Source organism: Rhea pennata, chromosome 1, assembly GCF_028389875.1.
Source record: "Rhea pennata isolate bPtePen1 chromosome 1, bPtePen1.pri, whole genome shotgun sequence".
Taxonomy (NCBI): domain Eukaryota; kingdom Metazoa; phylum Chordata; class Aves; order Rheiformes; family Rheidae; genus Rhea; species Rhea pennata.
This window is the reverse complement of record NC_084663.1, coordinates 68,486,767-68,503,107: the sequence shown is the minus strand read 5'-3', so window position 1 is coordinate 68,503,107 and position 16,341 is coordinate 68,486,767. Positions and strand designations below refer to the sequence as shown.

Sequence of the window (16,341 nt, the reverse complement as noted above, 5' to 3'; positions counted from 1 at the left end):
CCACATAAGATCCTCAGGACCTAGCACCTTGAGTCTACTAGTGTGCTTTCCAGTATGGTCTAGAAAACAAGAAAGAGAGGTCCGCTGAAATACAAGGTGTATGAAACAGTGTGTTGCACTCATTGAGCTAAGCAACAGGTCTATCTTCAGCATGTAAACTTGTTCAGCGCCTACCCGGAAGATATCATCTTCAGAGGCAGCAGAAACAGCTTCTTTCATCGCCTTATCTAGCTCCTCTTCAGCTGTCAGATCTCCAGAGATTGCTCGTCGGATCTCCGGCCCGATGTCATGAAGTGTGCGCAGACCAGCCTGCAAAACGGCAAACTGTACAGCTTCATATCTCCGAGTGGGTATATGAGAAATAAAAGCAGTGTTATTTCTTCCCAAGCACTGTGAGGCCATTTTATTTAATACAGCATTCTCAGATCCTGGTAAAGCTGCAACAAATTCTGTTCCCTCATTTGCAGCTTAGAGATGGAAAGGCTCTTAGTAGCTTGCAAAGACTTTAGGTGACTTGTTCCTAGCCACACAATTTTTGAAGGCACCGACAATCCAACCCAGGAATGCTCATTGCTAGTCACCTGGTTGCATAACTGCAGGACATAGGCATAAATCTACAGGCCTGACTAAGCAAGCTTCTGTGCAGTCAGCTTTGGGTTCTCAGATCCACAGCCAGAAACCCTACAGCATCGACAGTTTCAGCTGAACCATGTACTCAGTGCCTCTGAAAATCTGTTCTTTTTAGTCAGGAGCTTAAATACGGATTCAATAGCTCAACTTCTGGCATCTGGATTTAAACAGTCCTCAAATCCCATATTGACTGGAAAGGATATCAGTCAATAAGGAAGTCAACCCAGGGAGGTATGCTAAGGGTGTGTTAAAACCTCTTTTACAGCATCCTGTATTCGTATCACAACACATTTTAGTTTGCTGGAATTCCAGTGTCACACTTCTTCCTTAATCTACAACTGAGAGACTGAAATGGTACAGACTGTATAATCAATGGGACTTTCTCATTCTTTTGGACAGCCTAGCAGTCCACTCAACAGTCTTGTAGCAGTGTGGGTATTAGAGTCTGATGTCCTGTCCAGTGGACTATGATGCCTTGGCATCCAGATATCCTTCTTGCTTTTAAACTAATTTAGCCTCTTGGCAATATACTCTCCTTTACCCACAGTTCACAGTTACAGTGACTCTCCTCAAAAGGGATGTAATGAATATGGTAATAAATGTCTTCCAGACACTTCATACCAGCTTTCTAAAGGGAACCCAAGTTTCAAATGTTATCAGCTGATCACTAAACAATATATATAAACTCATTTGTGCATTTCACCTCCAGAGCTAAGGTATATGGTCTGTGGTAGATAAATACTTATTCAAAGGGATTGAATTGAAGGTGCCTGCAAGTTCCTTTCCAGTGGGGAATGCCCACTGCAGCTCCCAGAATGGTTGAGAGGGAAGCAGATTCAAATGCCTCAACTGCACCACCCCTGCCCATCCCTGGCCCATTTTTCACCTGCAGGGAGAGTGCGTTGCGCTGGGAGGGCTTGCCCACTAGGCCCTGTTCTTTACGTTTCTTGAATTTCCGGAAATACTCTTGGATTAGGAAAGTGGCATAGAACTTCCCAACAGTCACCTCGTCATCTGAAAAGGAGTATGTCCAAAAAAAAAAAAAAAAAAAAAAAAAACAAAATAATCAACTGATTTTAAGCAGAGAATTTGCTAATGTGAGACTTGCAATTCAAAGCAGAACCTTTAGGCACCACAGTACTTCTTTGTTTTTCATGGTATCAGTATGTGGGGCTGAAGGAAGTGATTATTCCACAGCCAGAGCTTGCTGAGAGGACTCAGGAAGAGAGGGGCCAATGGCACTTGGATAGACTGCTAACAGAGAACACCTACAGTTATGTACCTGTGGATGCACCTTGGTTATCATGAAGGGTCTCCTAATCTTTGCAGTCTCTAGTACTGGTTTACTATATAGGACTTTGTTATAGCAGCAGCCTCCCAGTATGGGTTAACACATGCTCCTCTGTCTCATGACAGCCTAGGGTAAACGCATGCTCAGAGTTTGGGCTCACTAATGGCATGTGACTGACCATCTGCCCCAGACATAATCTGACCCTCCTCTGTCCTAAAACTTTGTTGGACTGTGTGTAGCATGGGTGCGATAGGACCAAAATGGTCACCCTCCACCCCCAGGAATGGAATCATTGCCCAGTTCTTGCTCCTGAGTGAGTCCTCTCACTCAACACAAACTGTCAAGGAGCCAAAATATGCACTTAGCTTTTACCCAGGTAACTCTCCCGTCTTCTCCAAATCCCCAACCCACTAAAAATTTTATAAGATACGGTGTCCACTGACTTCAGAGTGGGCTGAGCAAGGCTTCAGGATCTGATTACAAACATCAAGTATCTGCCAAGAGTTTTTTTGTGCTACAGCCCCTGTAGCCCCCTGGAAGGTCAGTGAAAATCATACTGGATGCATCCTGGCTCCCAAGAAGCCTGGAGAAGGAAGAGCCCAAAGGCTTTGTGATTATGACTCATCAGGGATGCTGCATAGAAACAGTCAGTTATACCAATTCAGACTGGCTGAGGATTGGCCCCAGGTCTGTAAGTCTTTGACAGGTATCATAGTAGAAAGTAGTTTTGCTACAGAAAAGGTAGTTTTGGTAATTACAAAGGGGTTATGAGAAGGGGTTGCACACTTGAGTGAAAGGCCAATTTCTAACATGCATTAATTAAATCCACATCTTCTCTGGAGCTACTCAGCTCTGCTTGCGTCCTTTGTCCACAGCACCTACTGGGCAACATCCAGGGGAGCAAGTGCCCATGACTGGGGTCAGATCTAGGAATTAAGTTTTCTAACTCCTATTTAGAACCCCTTTCTTCCTTCCCTGATTTCTCAGCAGTAAGAGCATCATGTTCTGGTTATTATTAGCAGAAACAGTTCTCAACCTGATGAAATATCCAGCCAAGTGAACAGGTTACAGCTTGAAGGAGAAAGCATGTACCCCATATTCCACCTGATGAGTCCAGGGTGCAGTAGGACATGTCAGGTAGAAGAAAGGACAGAGAAATTTCGCAGACCACGACAGCATCCTGCACTCACCACCTGCGGGGGGCACCACCTGGTCCAACAGCTTCATACTGGTGCGCTTCCAGATTTTCTTAATTATTGCTCTCAGCTCTTCATTGGCTTGCTCTAAGTTACCTGCAGGGTGAAAATCATCAGAGACAGAATCAAGCCAGTCCCTGCTGAGGAGCGATTTCACATGTCTGGCACAACAATCTGAGGAGGAAAATAGCAGAGCTTTTTCAGCAGTAGAAGGTTTTGGGCAAAGATAGCTCTGACCATTGCTAAATCTTCCTCAAAGCAAGAAGTCTTCTTCCTAAGTATATCTAGTCATCTAAGGGTAGGAAGGTGACTGGTAGGTATTTGCTGATACTGTGTTACTGAGTGTTTGCCTCCAGCAGCCAAGAACAACAGAACAGCAGTGCAACTTTCTCTAAAAAGCAGTGATCTCATTCAATAGTTCCAAATTTTAGTTGAGATCCAGTGAAGGTTAAATATGATGATAATAAAAGTCCGTTACCAGGAAACTACTATCAAGAGAAGAGAAACAATTGGTGGTAAAGAACTCTGAAGACTTGAGTCTGCTTTCAGGCCTTCCCAAGAGTTACTCACTGCATTCCCTGTATCCCAGCATATGTCAACTTCTTTACATAGTGCCAAGAGTCTGCCTTGGAGAGAGCCTGCGCAGTACTCTAAGAAAGCACTCAAAGAATCTGCAAGGCCTTCACTATCTGACTGACAGGGCAGTCTCAGGATATTCTTGTTTATTCTCAAAGCAACAGTATAAGAGGTAACAAGTCTTTTATGTTACTGTCTGAATTTAGATATTATTTGTTTTCTCCTAGAGGCTCTAAGCTGATGGAGCATTAATCCAGCCACATTACTCCTCTGAGAGTGGAGCAGATTCATTTTATATCCTTTCCTTCAAAGCGCCCTTTTCTTCCCAAGCTGCTCATCTTCATTTTAATTTCTTGATTCACATACATTTAAACCCCTTACACTTGAAGTGCCCTCCTCTCTCTAGGTATACTAAACTACTGTCTTCCCCTTCCAGATCTGCTGTTCCTGTAGCTTTTCTTATAGTACCCCAAGCATTAAGGCTCCTCAGTGTGTTGCATAGGGCTCTGCGTGCCAGAGAGTGTGCCACTTAATTGTCTTAATACAATTAAGTGAAAATGGAGAGACTAAGTAAATTGTTGAGGATGAAACAGCTAGACAGCATCAAAGCCAGTAATTTGACTCAGAAGAGCTGATCCCAAACTCTTGCCCTAACTACTTATAAGATGCTGCTAAGGCAAGAAGGGAGGTAGTTTGAGGCTTCAGATGGTTTCACAGGAGGTCACTGGCAATGAATCAGAGTTTGAAGCTAAGACAGAGAAGATCCAATTCCTTTTGGGCCTCTGTTTCATCTAAGACACAAGATGTGCTGCAGAGGTTGAGGCTGGCTTTTTTCTCAGGAGAGCCACTTTTGCTGTCGTCAAATTATGCTTAGCACAACATCCAGTGCCTTAAATGCAATTTTTAATTTTGCCACCTTTTTGGGGCTCAGCTGTCAGTATAATTCTGGCATGGTAAGCTAGGCTTCTGCTAGCCTCTACTTTCCTATGCCTAAATGTAATGCAGCCACTCCTGAGGCAGAGATGTTTAACTGTGAATCACAACTCTATATACTCTTTAAACTATGTTATTAATATGTGAAGCCGAATCTAGGCTCCGGGCCAATATATTTCACTATAGCAGGTAATGTGCAGAGTTTACCAATGGTGAAAAGCTGAGCTCAAAAGCTTGTCTGCTTTCCCTAACTCTGTCCTCTTGTCTATGAAAAGATACTCACAGTCTCTATGCCCTTGGCTTCCCATATGTCCTTAGACCTACAATAACATTGTCACTAAAATGTGATGTTAACATCTGCTAATGGAAGCACAGGAGGAATTTTAATGAGATGAGACCCTCTGGTCTAAGCTTTCGGCCTCCCATGGACTGGCAGATTAGTGGTAAAGACTGCTTTTAAAAAGCTGCACAGCTCTGCAGTCAATTTGCACAAGGGAAGGCTTCTCTGCCCCTCTCCCTTCTTCTGCTTTGACCAGACAGTCGGTGTGAAGCTTTTGAATTCCAGACCATCATAAAGATCATGATTGGTAATCTGTGATGATACCATGGGAAGCACCAGCTTTCTAGATAACACTCAGCTGGAAACACTGTTCTCTTCCTAGAAGATATTATTCTTCCAAATATATTTACTCTGCTTTTTGTACTATGTGCTGCATATGAGTAACTGGAAGGCTTTTACACAAGATGTCATTATGTTACATTCCAGCTCAGCACATGTTGGCGTGGACATCATTCAGGTACTGCAAGCGTACCTTGCAGTCAGCAAGGTTATATTACCTTCTGTCTTGATCCTCAGTGCTGTTCTGACCAATGCAAAGAGAGTAGCATTGAACATGACAGTCCCATCACTATTCAGTGGCATATTCATGGAGACAAGGCGCTGTGGAGTAAGGACAAAAAACAGAACAATCACACTACCAATACATGGACTGAAAAAATGCTCCTCCTTCTCTCTCACAACGCCCTCCAGACCTGTCATCCCTCATACCTGTGCCTCCATGGCCTGTAGATTTGGTTAAATAATAAAAGGACTTGTTGCATCCACCACTTGTCCCAGCCATGGCATGAGTTTGCCCTGGGGTCTGTCTTCCATTGCTAAAGAGTCCATTTTTTTCAATATGAATATCACTTTCTAGCCTTTATTTTCCCCAGTGGCCAGAGGTCATTTGCCCACAGTGCATTTTACAGACAGAAGTTATTCCACTTCTCAAATCATTTGGCTTTTAAATGACTCCTTTCATTCTTATCAGGAGCAAACTGATTTCTTCACATCTCACAAGACACTTCGCAAACTCCTCTGCACTAAAGCTATGTCTGGTGCAAATGTATTTAAACAGAGAATGGGTATCTTTCACTGAAATAGCTGACAGACTGGATCAAGGTGGACTAGCTGAACCTGAAAGTTTGTCTGTTTTCTCCACCTATACCCTCTCTTCCTTTTACAGTAGAGTTGCGTCTGCCCTGCAGTCATTTTGCAAAGCCATGTAGGACAGAGAGTGATGCCAAGGACCGTGCAGCTTCAGGGGAACTTCCACAAGACCAGTGACGTCTGTCTGAAGTAAAATGTAGTAAAGTCACCAGATCTTACATCCATACTTCTTTCTTAGGAGGTAAGAGGCATCAGGGACTTGGTCTGTGCTTTAAGGGGTTGATTTTGTTAGAGCTCTGTCTGCTACCACTTTCATGCAATGGGCCTGGTTCAGCACAAAACTGGAGTTTCTCATTCCCTGTCACTACTAGTGCTTTAATGGACTGTGGGATTTGAACTGGATTGTTTAGATTGACAAAAGAGACAGAAGATAGCTAGGTAGTAGACTAAAATGGATAGGCAGCAGGCTGCAGAAGGCATATATTTTTGTGTAGAGGTCCCAGCATTTGTATATTGCGCTGAGATTTATACAAACCATCTACAAAAGTCACATACAAACTCTGAGACTTGTGAAGTGATGAATGAGGAAGCTCAAGGGAAGGAAGCACAAAGGTTATAAACATGTCATTCACTAGAGTTAGCTCTTTTCGTTAGCTGGGATCTCACAGCCAAAAAAATTAATAAGACATTTTCACTGAAAATCTGCCTTTGTTCCTCCTTTATTTTAATACTTTGTTCACTTTGCTATTCAGTTTCTATCTATTTAAGAAAGAACAAAAGCTAATATTACGTTTCTGGGTTATTACTTTATACAAAGGAAATCTTGGAGATATTTTTACTTGCCCTGTTATCTGTCCTAATCTGGCTTTTTGGTATGTGTGTTTGATACCACAAACACATGCAGTTGATACAACGCTTGTTATCAGAGAGCTAGAATTATATGAACACCCTCCTAGCTAGACACAGGGCTGATATAGCCAGTGCTGCCTTAACGGTGCAGGAAGACCTGCCTGTCACAGAGTAGAGGGCCCTCCACCACGTTATTACCAGCCGAAAGGAGCAGGGGAGCAGTGCAGACTGGAGATAAGCTGGGTTCAAACACGTGCTATTCCCAGCTTTCCCACGCTGGGGCAGCACACACTGCTTCATGCATCACTGGCTCAGCTTTCAACTCAGCTTTCCAAAGGCACATCCCTAAATGTCTACGGGGGCCTCACACTTTTGGAGCTGCTGGGCCTTGCCTTGCAAGGGGTCTGTTGTGTGCGCTAAGCAGCAGTCTGCGTAGCAGCTCGCGGAGAAGTATAGAGGCTGTGCATCAAGATTGTCTGGATCTTACACTCTGGATTAGTAATAAAAGGCCCCTGCTTGGTATTTTGCTGCTTCTGACTCCCAGCCTTCCCTGGGCCACACTGTGCCTTACTTTGCAAGCTACTCGATGAGGACAGAGCTTCCCAAAGCCCAGGGGTGGCTGAATCCGCCGGAGCAGTGTCACCACATCCAAGTGCTTGATCCGTCCCCTGAGGAAAAAAGCAAGATGAGGGTCACATCCTTAACAACCTGCTGATTTCTCTGCAGAGTGCAGATGTAGCCAGAAGTATCACTGAGGTCTTTCCAGACCCATACTGCCAGTCTCTGTAACCTAGACATAGCCTGTAGGAGTATTTCAGGCCTCTTGTGTCCTCAGGATTTGCCCAATACTCACAGAACTCCTACTAGTACAAAAAACACACCGGTCAGTCAAACACAAGTCAATACTTGCAATAACTGACTTCAGTGTTTTGAATGCTATGGATCCAAAGTGCACAAACCAGCACTCTGGGGTTGTCTCCCTGCCTCTGACCTATTCTATATCTGTGGCTGCCTGTGCACCTGCTAGCCTTAGGGCTTAACATTTACAAAGTGCAGAGGGTTTCTTTTTTTTTCTTGGTGCTTTACTTCCCAGATGAATAGCCCTGAGCCACTATCTTTCGATTCTTGTTTATGCTTCTGGCTGTCATTGGAGCCAGTGTGAAATGAAGTCTTGAATTGCCTCCATAAACACACCTAGGAGGCGCAGTATGATTTCTTCCAAATTTTGTAAATGGCTTTCCAAAATGAGAATTCTCTCATGGTGAGAGGAGAGCTACCAGAGCCAGAGCTGGAGCCTTAGACATGGGGCATTGATAAGGAAGAGGAAAAAAATGCGCATTTATGGATGGGAAGGAACAAGATGTCGTCTGGAGTGAGAGGTTATCTATTATATAACTCCAGCCACTGTAGTTTTGTCTTCAAACAAGCACAAATACTGGCATGTGTTTTGTTAGTAAGAAATGTACTTATTAAGATGTTCTGCTTATCTCCTAGTGAAAATTTTTCTGGAGAGTCACTACAGATGTGAAGAAAGGTTCCCATTTAAATACCACTCTGATAATATGACACAGGATCGCATCCTGCAGAGCCTGAGCCCAAATTAATCTTGACACTGTCTACAGATCCAGAACCAAAGAGATCTGCTTTCAGTTTACACTAAGATCTCCTTCCACAGTTTTGCAGTATTAAGGGGTCTTTATAATAGCAATTGTCATTAATACCATAATGCCACAGGGATGTAAATGCACTTTAAGCCTAAGCATGCCTCAAAGAGAGCATGTACTGACAGATGTCAGTTAAGCTTTTGTGTGACTTATTCTGTTTATTTTTGTGTAACTTTAAATTTTCCAGGTCTGCTGATGTGAATAAGCCTGCAGACCATGTAATGCAGTCATGTGAAGCTACAAGTTATGATGGGCCCATATGACATGTTACAAAATGGAGATTTGAGCATAGCAGCTCTACTGTGAGCAGAAAGCCAAACAGAACATTCACAACTTGGATTCAATATACTTCCAACACATACCACAATAAAACAACCCTCTGACCTCCTCTAAATTTCCTACTGTCCCCTTCCTAAACAACCTGTATCCACCCCCCACTCCAGACTGAAGGTGAAACAGGGTCCTGTCAGGTAAAAATGCAGCCCGGATGCTGAGATTTCTGTGTGTATCCTAGCTCTGCTGCCCACTGGATTCACCAGCAATACCTTACAGAGGTATCTGTTTTAGGTTTCTTGCAGAGAGAAAGTGGTTCCTGCAGGAAGAACATGGCACTGACTGCAGTGCATCTAGAGACTAGAAAAAAACAGGCCTGTTCTCCTGAGAAGTACTGGTATTCCTGGTGGGTTACTTACTTGGCTTCAGGGTCATACTCTGCCCAGATCCTTTTAAACTCATCCAGGTGGTGTGGTCCTAAAATTGACCAGTCTCGTGTCAGGTAATCAAAGTTATCCATTATAACAGCTACAAAAAGATTGATGATCTGCAAACAAGGATAGAGGTGATTTAATGGATTAGGCAGGTAACAACAGACTTCACCACATCCCCAGTTCAAAGTTTGGACTTCGACTCACAAAACTGTGAAGCCCTTTGTGTGTGGGGGGGATTTCTCTGTTCCCCCATGCCAGTTCCATTTTAAATGAGAGGATCCTAGAGGCAGGATTTATCAGCTGATCTTATCTTTCTCCTCCCAACTGAATGGATGTGGCTCAAGTTTGCTGACTTCTCAGACATGCTGTGATGGCATTTTATTTACCTATGTCTTTTCCTAGAAGAATGTGCTATGGTGGGGGACACCTGGGATTTATGTTCTAAAAGCAGTGGGCCTGAGATAGAAGTCCTTTCTCCTGGCCCAAGACCAAGCCTTTTAAAATGTTTCTGCTGTTCATTGGGAGAGTTTTGCACACTGATGCCAGCTGCAGAGCATGTGCTCAAGCTCTGAGCAATGCCGCACTGCCAACACTGAGCAAATGCAAGTGGGATATGTGTATTCTCACAGTCATTGCTGCTGGCAGGGGAAGAAAAACCTGCTCAGCTGGCAGAAGGATGGTAGGAGGGAAGGTGGGAAGTGTGGCTGAGGCGTTGCTAGCCTCAGCACAGCCCACAACACTCTAATTTGGTTTTCTCATCGAGGGGGAGGGGGGAAGAACATTCCTTTGCTGTGCACAAAGAATTGAGACTGGAAGCAGAGCATCCCCCAGAGTTCTAAAGAGAGGCAGAAATTGCAGTGATCAAGGGAGTGCTCTCATGGGAAAGACGTGATGGGGAGATTTCCTATGTTTGAGATAATTTTTCTGCTGTGCAACACTGAGGCTCAGGGTCAGTCCAACACAGGGCACATTTAGGTTGCTAATACAGACTCACCAGGAAGGCACAGAGCATGTAGAAGCTGATGAAATAGAAGACAGCGAAGCTGCTCCCACAGGAGTGATCAGCTTCTGTAGAGTTGGCCGGTTCTGATTCTGGATCGCACTTTTTGTCTGGGAGACATGCCAGCATGATTTCCTGCCAGGCTTCACCAGTGGCACACCTGGGCAGAGCAAAGGGCAAGTCAAGTCAACAGTCACCTTCCATTTGAGAGAGGAGGGACTGGTACATCAGCAAGCTGCTCCTGTTGCCATGAACGTTAATGGGAATTTTGCCACTGAGGTCAATTAAGAACAAGCTAGGCCTATCAAGGAAGAGGGATGGCCTAGCTGTGACATACATTGGTTACTACTCTCTTTGGCTTTGTTGTCATTGTCATTGTGTTGTTCCTTACTTACTCTGTCTAGTCTGGGTATGGGGCTGTCATGCTCCAGCCCGCCAGAGTCATGGAGACTCATGTGAGGTGGCTATGTCTTACATGATGCTAAATGGAAGGGGAAACCTAGTTTCTCTGATATTAGTCCTTCTCCTTTCCCTTGCTCCCCCCTCCTTGCAAACAAGAGGAGAGTGCTGAATTCCTGCCAACTCCCAACCCTTCTCTCTTTTCTCTTCAGCACCCTTTCCTGGTCCTGGCACACCTAACCACAACTGGAGCACAGTGGTAGGCTAAGCTAAGCTAGGCATGGCCACACCAAGGCACAAGCAGGGTTCATGTTCTTTTCCCTGCTACAATAAACAGCAAGTCATATTGACTGGATTTAAAAGAAAGGAGTACTTAATGATGAGTATCAACATTTGAGAGAGCTGAAAAACTGGCCACCTTCCTTCTCAGTAGGAGGAATTGCTTCCCTCCTGGGACAGTGGGTATTGGCCTGTGTCAGCTGGCAGGTGTGAGGGTTAACAGACCAGTTATTTCATTTGACGTAACTCCTAGGCTACTACTATGGTGCATGTTTTTACTTACCTCATGAGCATGACATAGTAGAAGCAGATAAGCTGTGTCTGAGAGCAAAGGAATAGTACTCCCAGACTGACACTATCCAGAACTGTCAGACACCCACCTGAAAAGCAGCAACACTGCCTGGGGGAAGGTCTGGAAGTTGTTGTTGCGGTTGATTTCTGTGGTATCATTCAGCGCAATTTTACCAAACACCTGGCAGAAAGCAGAGGTCTTTTCAGGTTAGCCTTGCAAAAACCCCAAACCTCTTGTCACTTGTAGCTCTTCATTTCACTCTGACTCAGGGGATTTGATATATAACAGGATCTGCTTGTCACTTACAAAACATTTCCACTGGTCTTTCATATTCACTGTTAGTTCCCTTGCTTGTACTTTATCATCAGCAAAGCACTCACATTGTAACAAGAAGCATCTCTTGTTTAAACAACACATCCTTCCTTATTTCATACACTGTGAATAGGTGATACAGGGTCTTAGATAGGGATGGGGTCCAGCTGAAATAAGTTAACACAGAAAGAAAGGCTTTTTTCCCCTCATTGCTTATCTGTCTTCATGAGCAGGAAATCATAGCAAAAGACCATCAGCTGCAAAACCTTGAGCTTCCAATGCTTTAGGATGCCCTGCATCTTCCAAAAACAATGTAAAGTACATTGCCTTGGATCTGGAGATTATCCAACCGCCTGCACCTCTAGGAACTGTGTTTGTCACCAGGAGGTGTTTTAGAGCCCCCAAGAATGCAGCAGTGCAAAGATGATGACTAGATTTGCCCAGAGGAAAAGCGAATGGAGCAATTCAAGAAAATAACAAAACAGATGAAATCAGGGACAAAGGTTAGTGATGTAAAGAAGAGAGGCATATGAAGGAGAAGATCTGTCTTAAAGGCCTCACAGTGCCACTGAAAGCAGTGGGTCTGCCCTGTGGAACTGATGAAGGCTGGTGGCTTGTGTGTTGTTTTGAGGTGCTCTGAAGAGGCAATGCTTTTGCAGAGAAGGCAACTCAAGAATTATGGGGCTGCAGTGAATTTGGTCTTCGGTACAAAGAGATGGTAACAGCTTAAGGCACTGTATAAGACAAATTCAAATTATTTCTTTTCAGCAGTTGTGCATCAAGGCATTTCTCAGAACAAAGCTATTTCAGCTTGGGGTTTTCACTTGGGATTTTTACTTTTTACTCGGGATTATCTGTGCCCCATCCCTTGACTATTCCGAATTTTAACTTAGAATCTAACAGCCCTTTCCCTAAATCCATAGAAATGGCTTACAGAAATCCATAAAGATGGCTTACAACTTCCTTCTGTGTCCAGCCAACCATTGCTGCACCAAGTACAGTTCACCTAGTCACTAGACAAAGCCTACAATGATGGGCACACCTTTTGGGAACGTGCTCTGAGATGTAAAGTCTCCAGAGCAGGAGAGTTTCAGGAGACTTTAACAAAGTCTTTTGTATTTATGGGCATTGAGACTAAGAACTTAATAAGCCTTCCCTAGCAGAAAAGTCTCTGCACAACATAATCAGGACAATAGTAGTCAGGACTATTTATTTCCCATCGATAGCAATCTGACAGAGATCTCAAGGACTGGGAGCTGTAATCTCATAGCCAAAATGAGCATCAGAAACACAGCAGCTCTGAGAAAACACCGACCTTCCTTTCAAGCAAATGTCACCAGTAATTAGCACCCCAAGACAAATAGCAACATGGAGTGAAGCACAGGGACAGGAGGGAGTGTCTGTACATGGAAAACTTTCTGCAGGGGTTGTTCTTGGATGTATGGGCCTTTCCCAGCCCCTCTTTGGATAGCAGTGACAGCTCCAGCTGCATTGAGGAGGATCAGGAAGACAGTTTAAATGCTCAGAGGAAGCTTGAGCTGAGGCAGCCCATGTTTTTCATTTCAGGCAAGCGTAGGCAAGGAAACTCCCCATGCTGGAAGTCTGTGATTGTCCTTTTGACCCTGTGGCTTCCCTCACACATGATGCACTGGCAACAGCTAATAGGGGTGTTTCATGTTAGCCAGCCATAAAGAGCTGCAGGCAGAGATTCCTGTCTCTTGGCCTCTTCGACCTGTGCCTCTTATCCATCAACATCAGTTTTTATTTTTGCACTTGGGCACACTAGGTAGCAAGGCTTGAATGTTATTATGTTCCATGCCAGGGGAGCAGCTGAGATAAAGTGGTAGGTCTCCTTTACATGCAAAATTTGTATGCTGACATCAGATCTGGTACATCTAGGCATTTAAGGGTGCTGCTTAAAAGAGCAGAGAAGGATCTTCTTTCCTACGTGTCCCTATGTGTGAGGGAACTTCATGTGTTAGTATGTTCAAGAGAGCAGCACACTAAATATCTGAAATGTCATGAGGACAAAAAGTGATGAGGACAGGTCTGCAGACTCTAAGAAATGAGAGAAGATTAAGAACTCCTGTTTTTGTCAATGAAAAGATGGTAGAAAGTGATCTAATAAACTAGTATGTAATCTGCTTCAACATGATTGAGAGCTAGATGACCTTCAGGCTGCTGAAATGGTTAAAACAGAGGTTTGAATCTAAATCCAGGATTAAATAGTCAACTGAGAACTAGTTCACAGAACATGGAATAGAATTACAGAATCATACATCTAGCCTTGGTAGTGATAGGATCATTAGAAACTGAAGCTAGGTAGGTGCTTGGAAGCCATCTTTAATGCTTTCTTTAGCTACATAACACCTACGTAATACTCTCAAGTGATTTTCTATATGGCATAGGTAATCCTGTCAAGATCTTGGCTACCTGAGCTAGTTAGGTATTAAAGCAAAACCAGCAAGTTTAAAGTGTGAGTCTGGTAGATTAAATGACAGCTGCAGCTACTGGGGCCAAATGATATGGCCCCATATCTATGATAATTCAAGAAATGATTAGCTTTATTTTTCAAACTGAGGAAGAGTAAACAGCAGTCTGTAAAAAGATCTGATTTTAGTAACAGGAAACAAAAAAATGGTCACAGAGGTCAAATGAACATTGTTAAAAATTCTGTCTGCATTGTAAAACCAAGAAGCCTGTCATATTTAACGACCTCTGGAAGTAATTATGACATGCCTTTCTATACTTTGGTCTCTGGTCCCAGATGGCTGACTTCTCTGATATCTTTGATTAATATGGAAGTGGAAAGTGAAGTGTAGTTTGAAAGGCAGCACAGTAAATGAGGCTGGAACTGTCACAAACTGTGCCTACATCACGTGCTTTCTTTAATGGTCCATACGCGACATCAGTTCCTTGCACAGGTGAATGCTCAGGCTGCTTCCAAGTTCATTTTTGCCAACTCAATAGGACATTGTATTGATGCAGCTTTCTGAAGAACTGGCACAAACATAGAGAATTGGTACACTAAGTCTGATCCCATATTTGCTTTCATGAGTGTAAATCAAAAGCTGCTCTTTATAACTCACTGGAATTACACCAGTGCAAAAGTGATGTAAGAGAAAAATTAGGTTTGTTCAATATGGCATGGCCATGAGCCCACTAAACCAACTACTTTGAGCCAATGAGCAAGCCAGTAAATCACCTTTGCTACAGCTGCTGTGCATTCCTTTGGGAGTGTGGAGGGCTGGCATGTTGCTTTTATTATGTTATTATGTTCTGCTGTTAAATGGGATTCAATTTGGTTTTGCTGGTGTATATTGCGTTCCTGTTTGAAGCCCATACGCAGACATGTTGCCAGTCAAGATAAGTCACCTTGTTACATTAGTGGGAGAAAACATTATAGGAAGTCCTTACCACCATACATTGATCTGGTGACTTCCCCTGTTAGAAACAGTTGAGCTCCTTAGTATCACTTACCTGCATCCCAATCACAGCATAGATGAAGAACAACATCACTATTAAAAGAGCCACATAGGGGAGAGCCTAGAAATGAAAAAAAGAAAAAAAAAAGAAAGAGAAAGAGCACTGTGTCTCCTCTGAACTTGCCACACTGGAGCATATGCTCCTGGCTTTGGCAATGTGGGTTGAGGCAGCCCCAAAACTTGGAGTTTGTAATTTAGCCAGGTGGCCGCTAGGTGCCTCTACAGGCCCACATTTGCTTACCCTCTCTGCCACCACCCTGCTGCCACCCAGCCCAGAAAGGATCTGACTCTGTTCGCACTTGTGGTGGTGTGGCTCTGCCTCCTTCAAATCAATCCTGTCCATGACAGAACAGGGAAAGTGATGGCACAGGCAGTATCCACAGCTCTTTATCAACAACAGAAAACTGTTGTAATAGGTATTACTCTGTGACTAACGGCAATGACTTGCCTGTGATTTTTTCTGGATCCAGTCTGGTGGAATGAAAAATGCGACAGCTGTTAAGATCCAAGTTCAATGGCTGGTACCATCCTAAGTACTTGCAGCAGCACCAGCTTCAGTCCCTGTTCAGCATTAGATGCTTGTAATGGTGCCTACAATGCACTAGGTGTCTGTGATCAGCTGCTGAAGAGTAAATGCAGAGCCCTGATATGCAGTGCTGGCTTGTAAGGAAGAGGCCAGTGCAATCAACAAAATGTTGAGTGCTATCAGCTTCCTCCACCACTAGCAGGAATGAAGGGCACAACTGTGGATCTCACAAGCTTGGGCTTTCCAGAAGCAACTTTCTACTCTGTGCTCTGACCACAGATTTTCAGACCTTACTTCAGAGGTAATGCATGGATATGCATGGTAATTCATCCTGAAAATGTGAGCACTCTCCATGGTCTGGATTTTGGACACCCTGCTTCATGAAGTATCAAATGCCCACAATATTAAATTTTGTTTTTATCTGAGATTATTTACACATTCCAAGTTTATGTTAAATTTCAATAGGGTAAAATCCCACGGGAAGAATTCGGGAATAATTTTCACTGACCACCATCTGAATTTGATTAAGACCTGCAGAAATCGTCTCAAAGAAATCTGAATATTAAAATGCCCCAAATTTAAACTTTTAAACAATGCCTGCAACCATCATCTTAAGACTGAGAGATTCCTCTGTGTTTTATGGCCAGACAAATCTGTATGGTTATCCCACAATGTCCATGGATATAAACCAGCTTAGAGTTTGGCTGCATGCATTTTGTGACAATCCGTTCTGGACTTCAGTCACACAGGACCTCAGAAGATTTCCCGGGATA

General features: G+C 43.6%; 1 protein-coding gene across 2 annotated transcripts in view; it reads right to left on the bottom strand.

Annotated features, from left to right (window-relative positions):
- CACNA1C (calcium voltage-gated channel subunit alpha1 C) overlaps positions 1–16,341 on the bottom strand; it is a 495,695-nt gene that overhangs the window by 17,291 nt on the left and 462,063 nt on the right. Inside the window, exons 34-42 of one of the 2 annotated variants that reach the window (XM_062590597.1) lie at positions 15,038–15,103; positions 11,334–11,425; positions 10,270–10,435; positions 9,261–9,388; positions 7,476–7,572; positions 5,464–5,566; positions 3,112–3,213; positions 1,517–1,644; positions 175–309 (exon numbers count right to left, since the gene is read on the bottom strand). In XM_062590597.1, the coding sequence (XP_062446581.1) occupies positions 175–309; positions 1,517–1,644; positions 3,112–3,213; positions 5,464–5,566; positions 7,476–7,572; positions 9,261–9,388; positions 10,270–10,435; positions 11,334–11,425; positions 15,038–15,103 (1,017 nt within the window). Of the gene's footprint in view, positions 1–174; positions 325–1,516; positions 1,645–3,111; positions 3,214–5,463; positions 5,567–7,475; positions 7,573–9,260; positions 9,389–10,269; positions 10,436–11,333; positions 11,426–15,037; positions 15,104–16,341 lie in introns of both variants that reach the window. The other variant, XM_062590591.1, reaches the window with a different exon arrangement.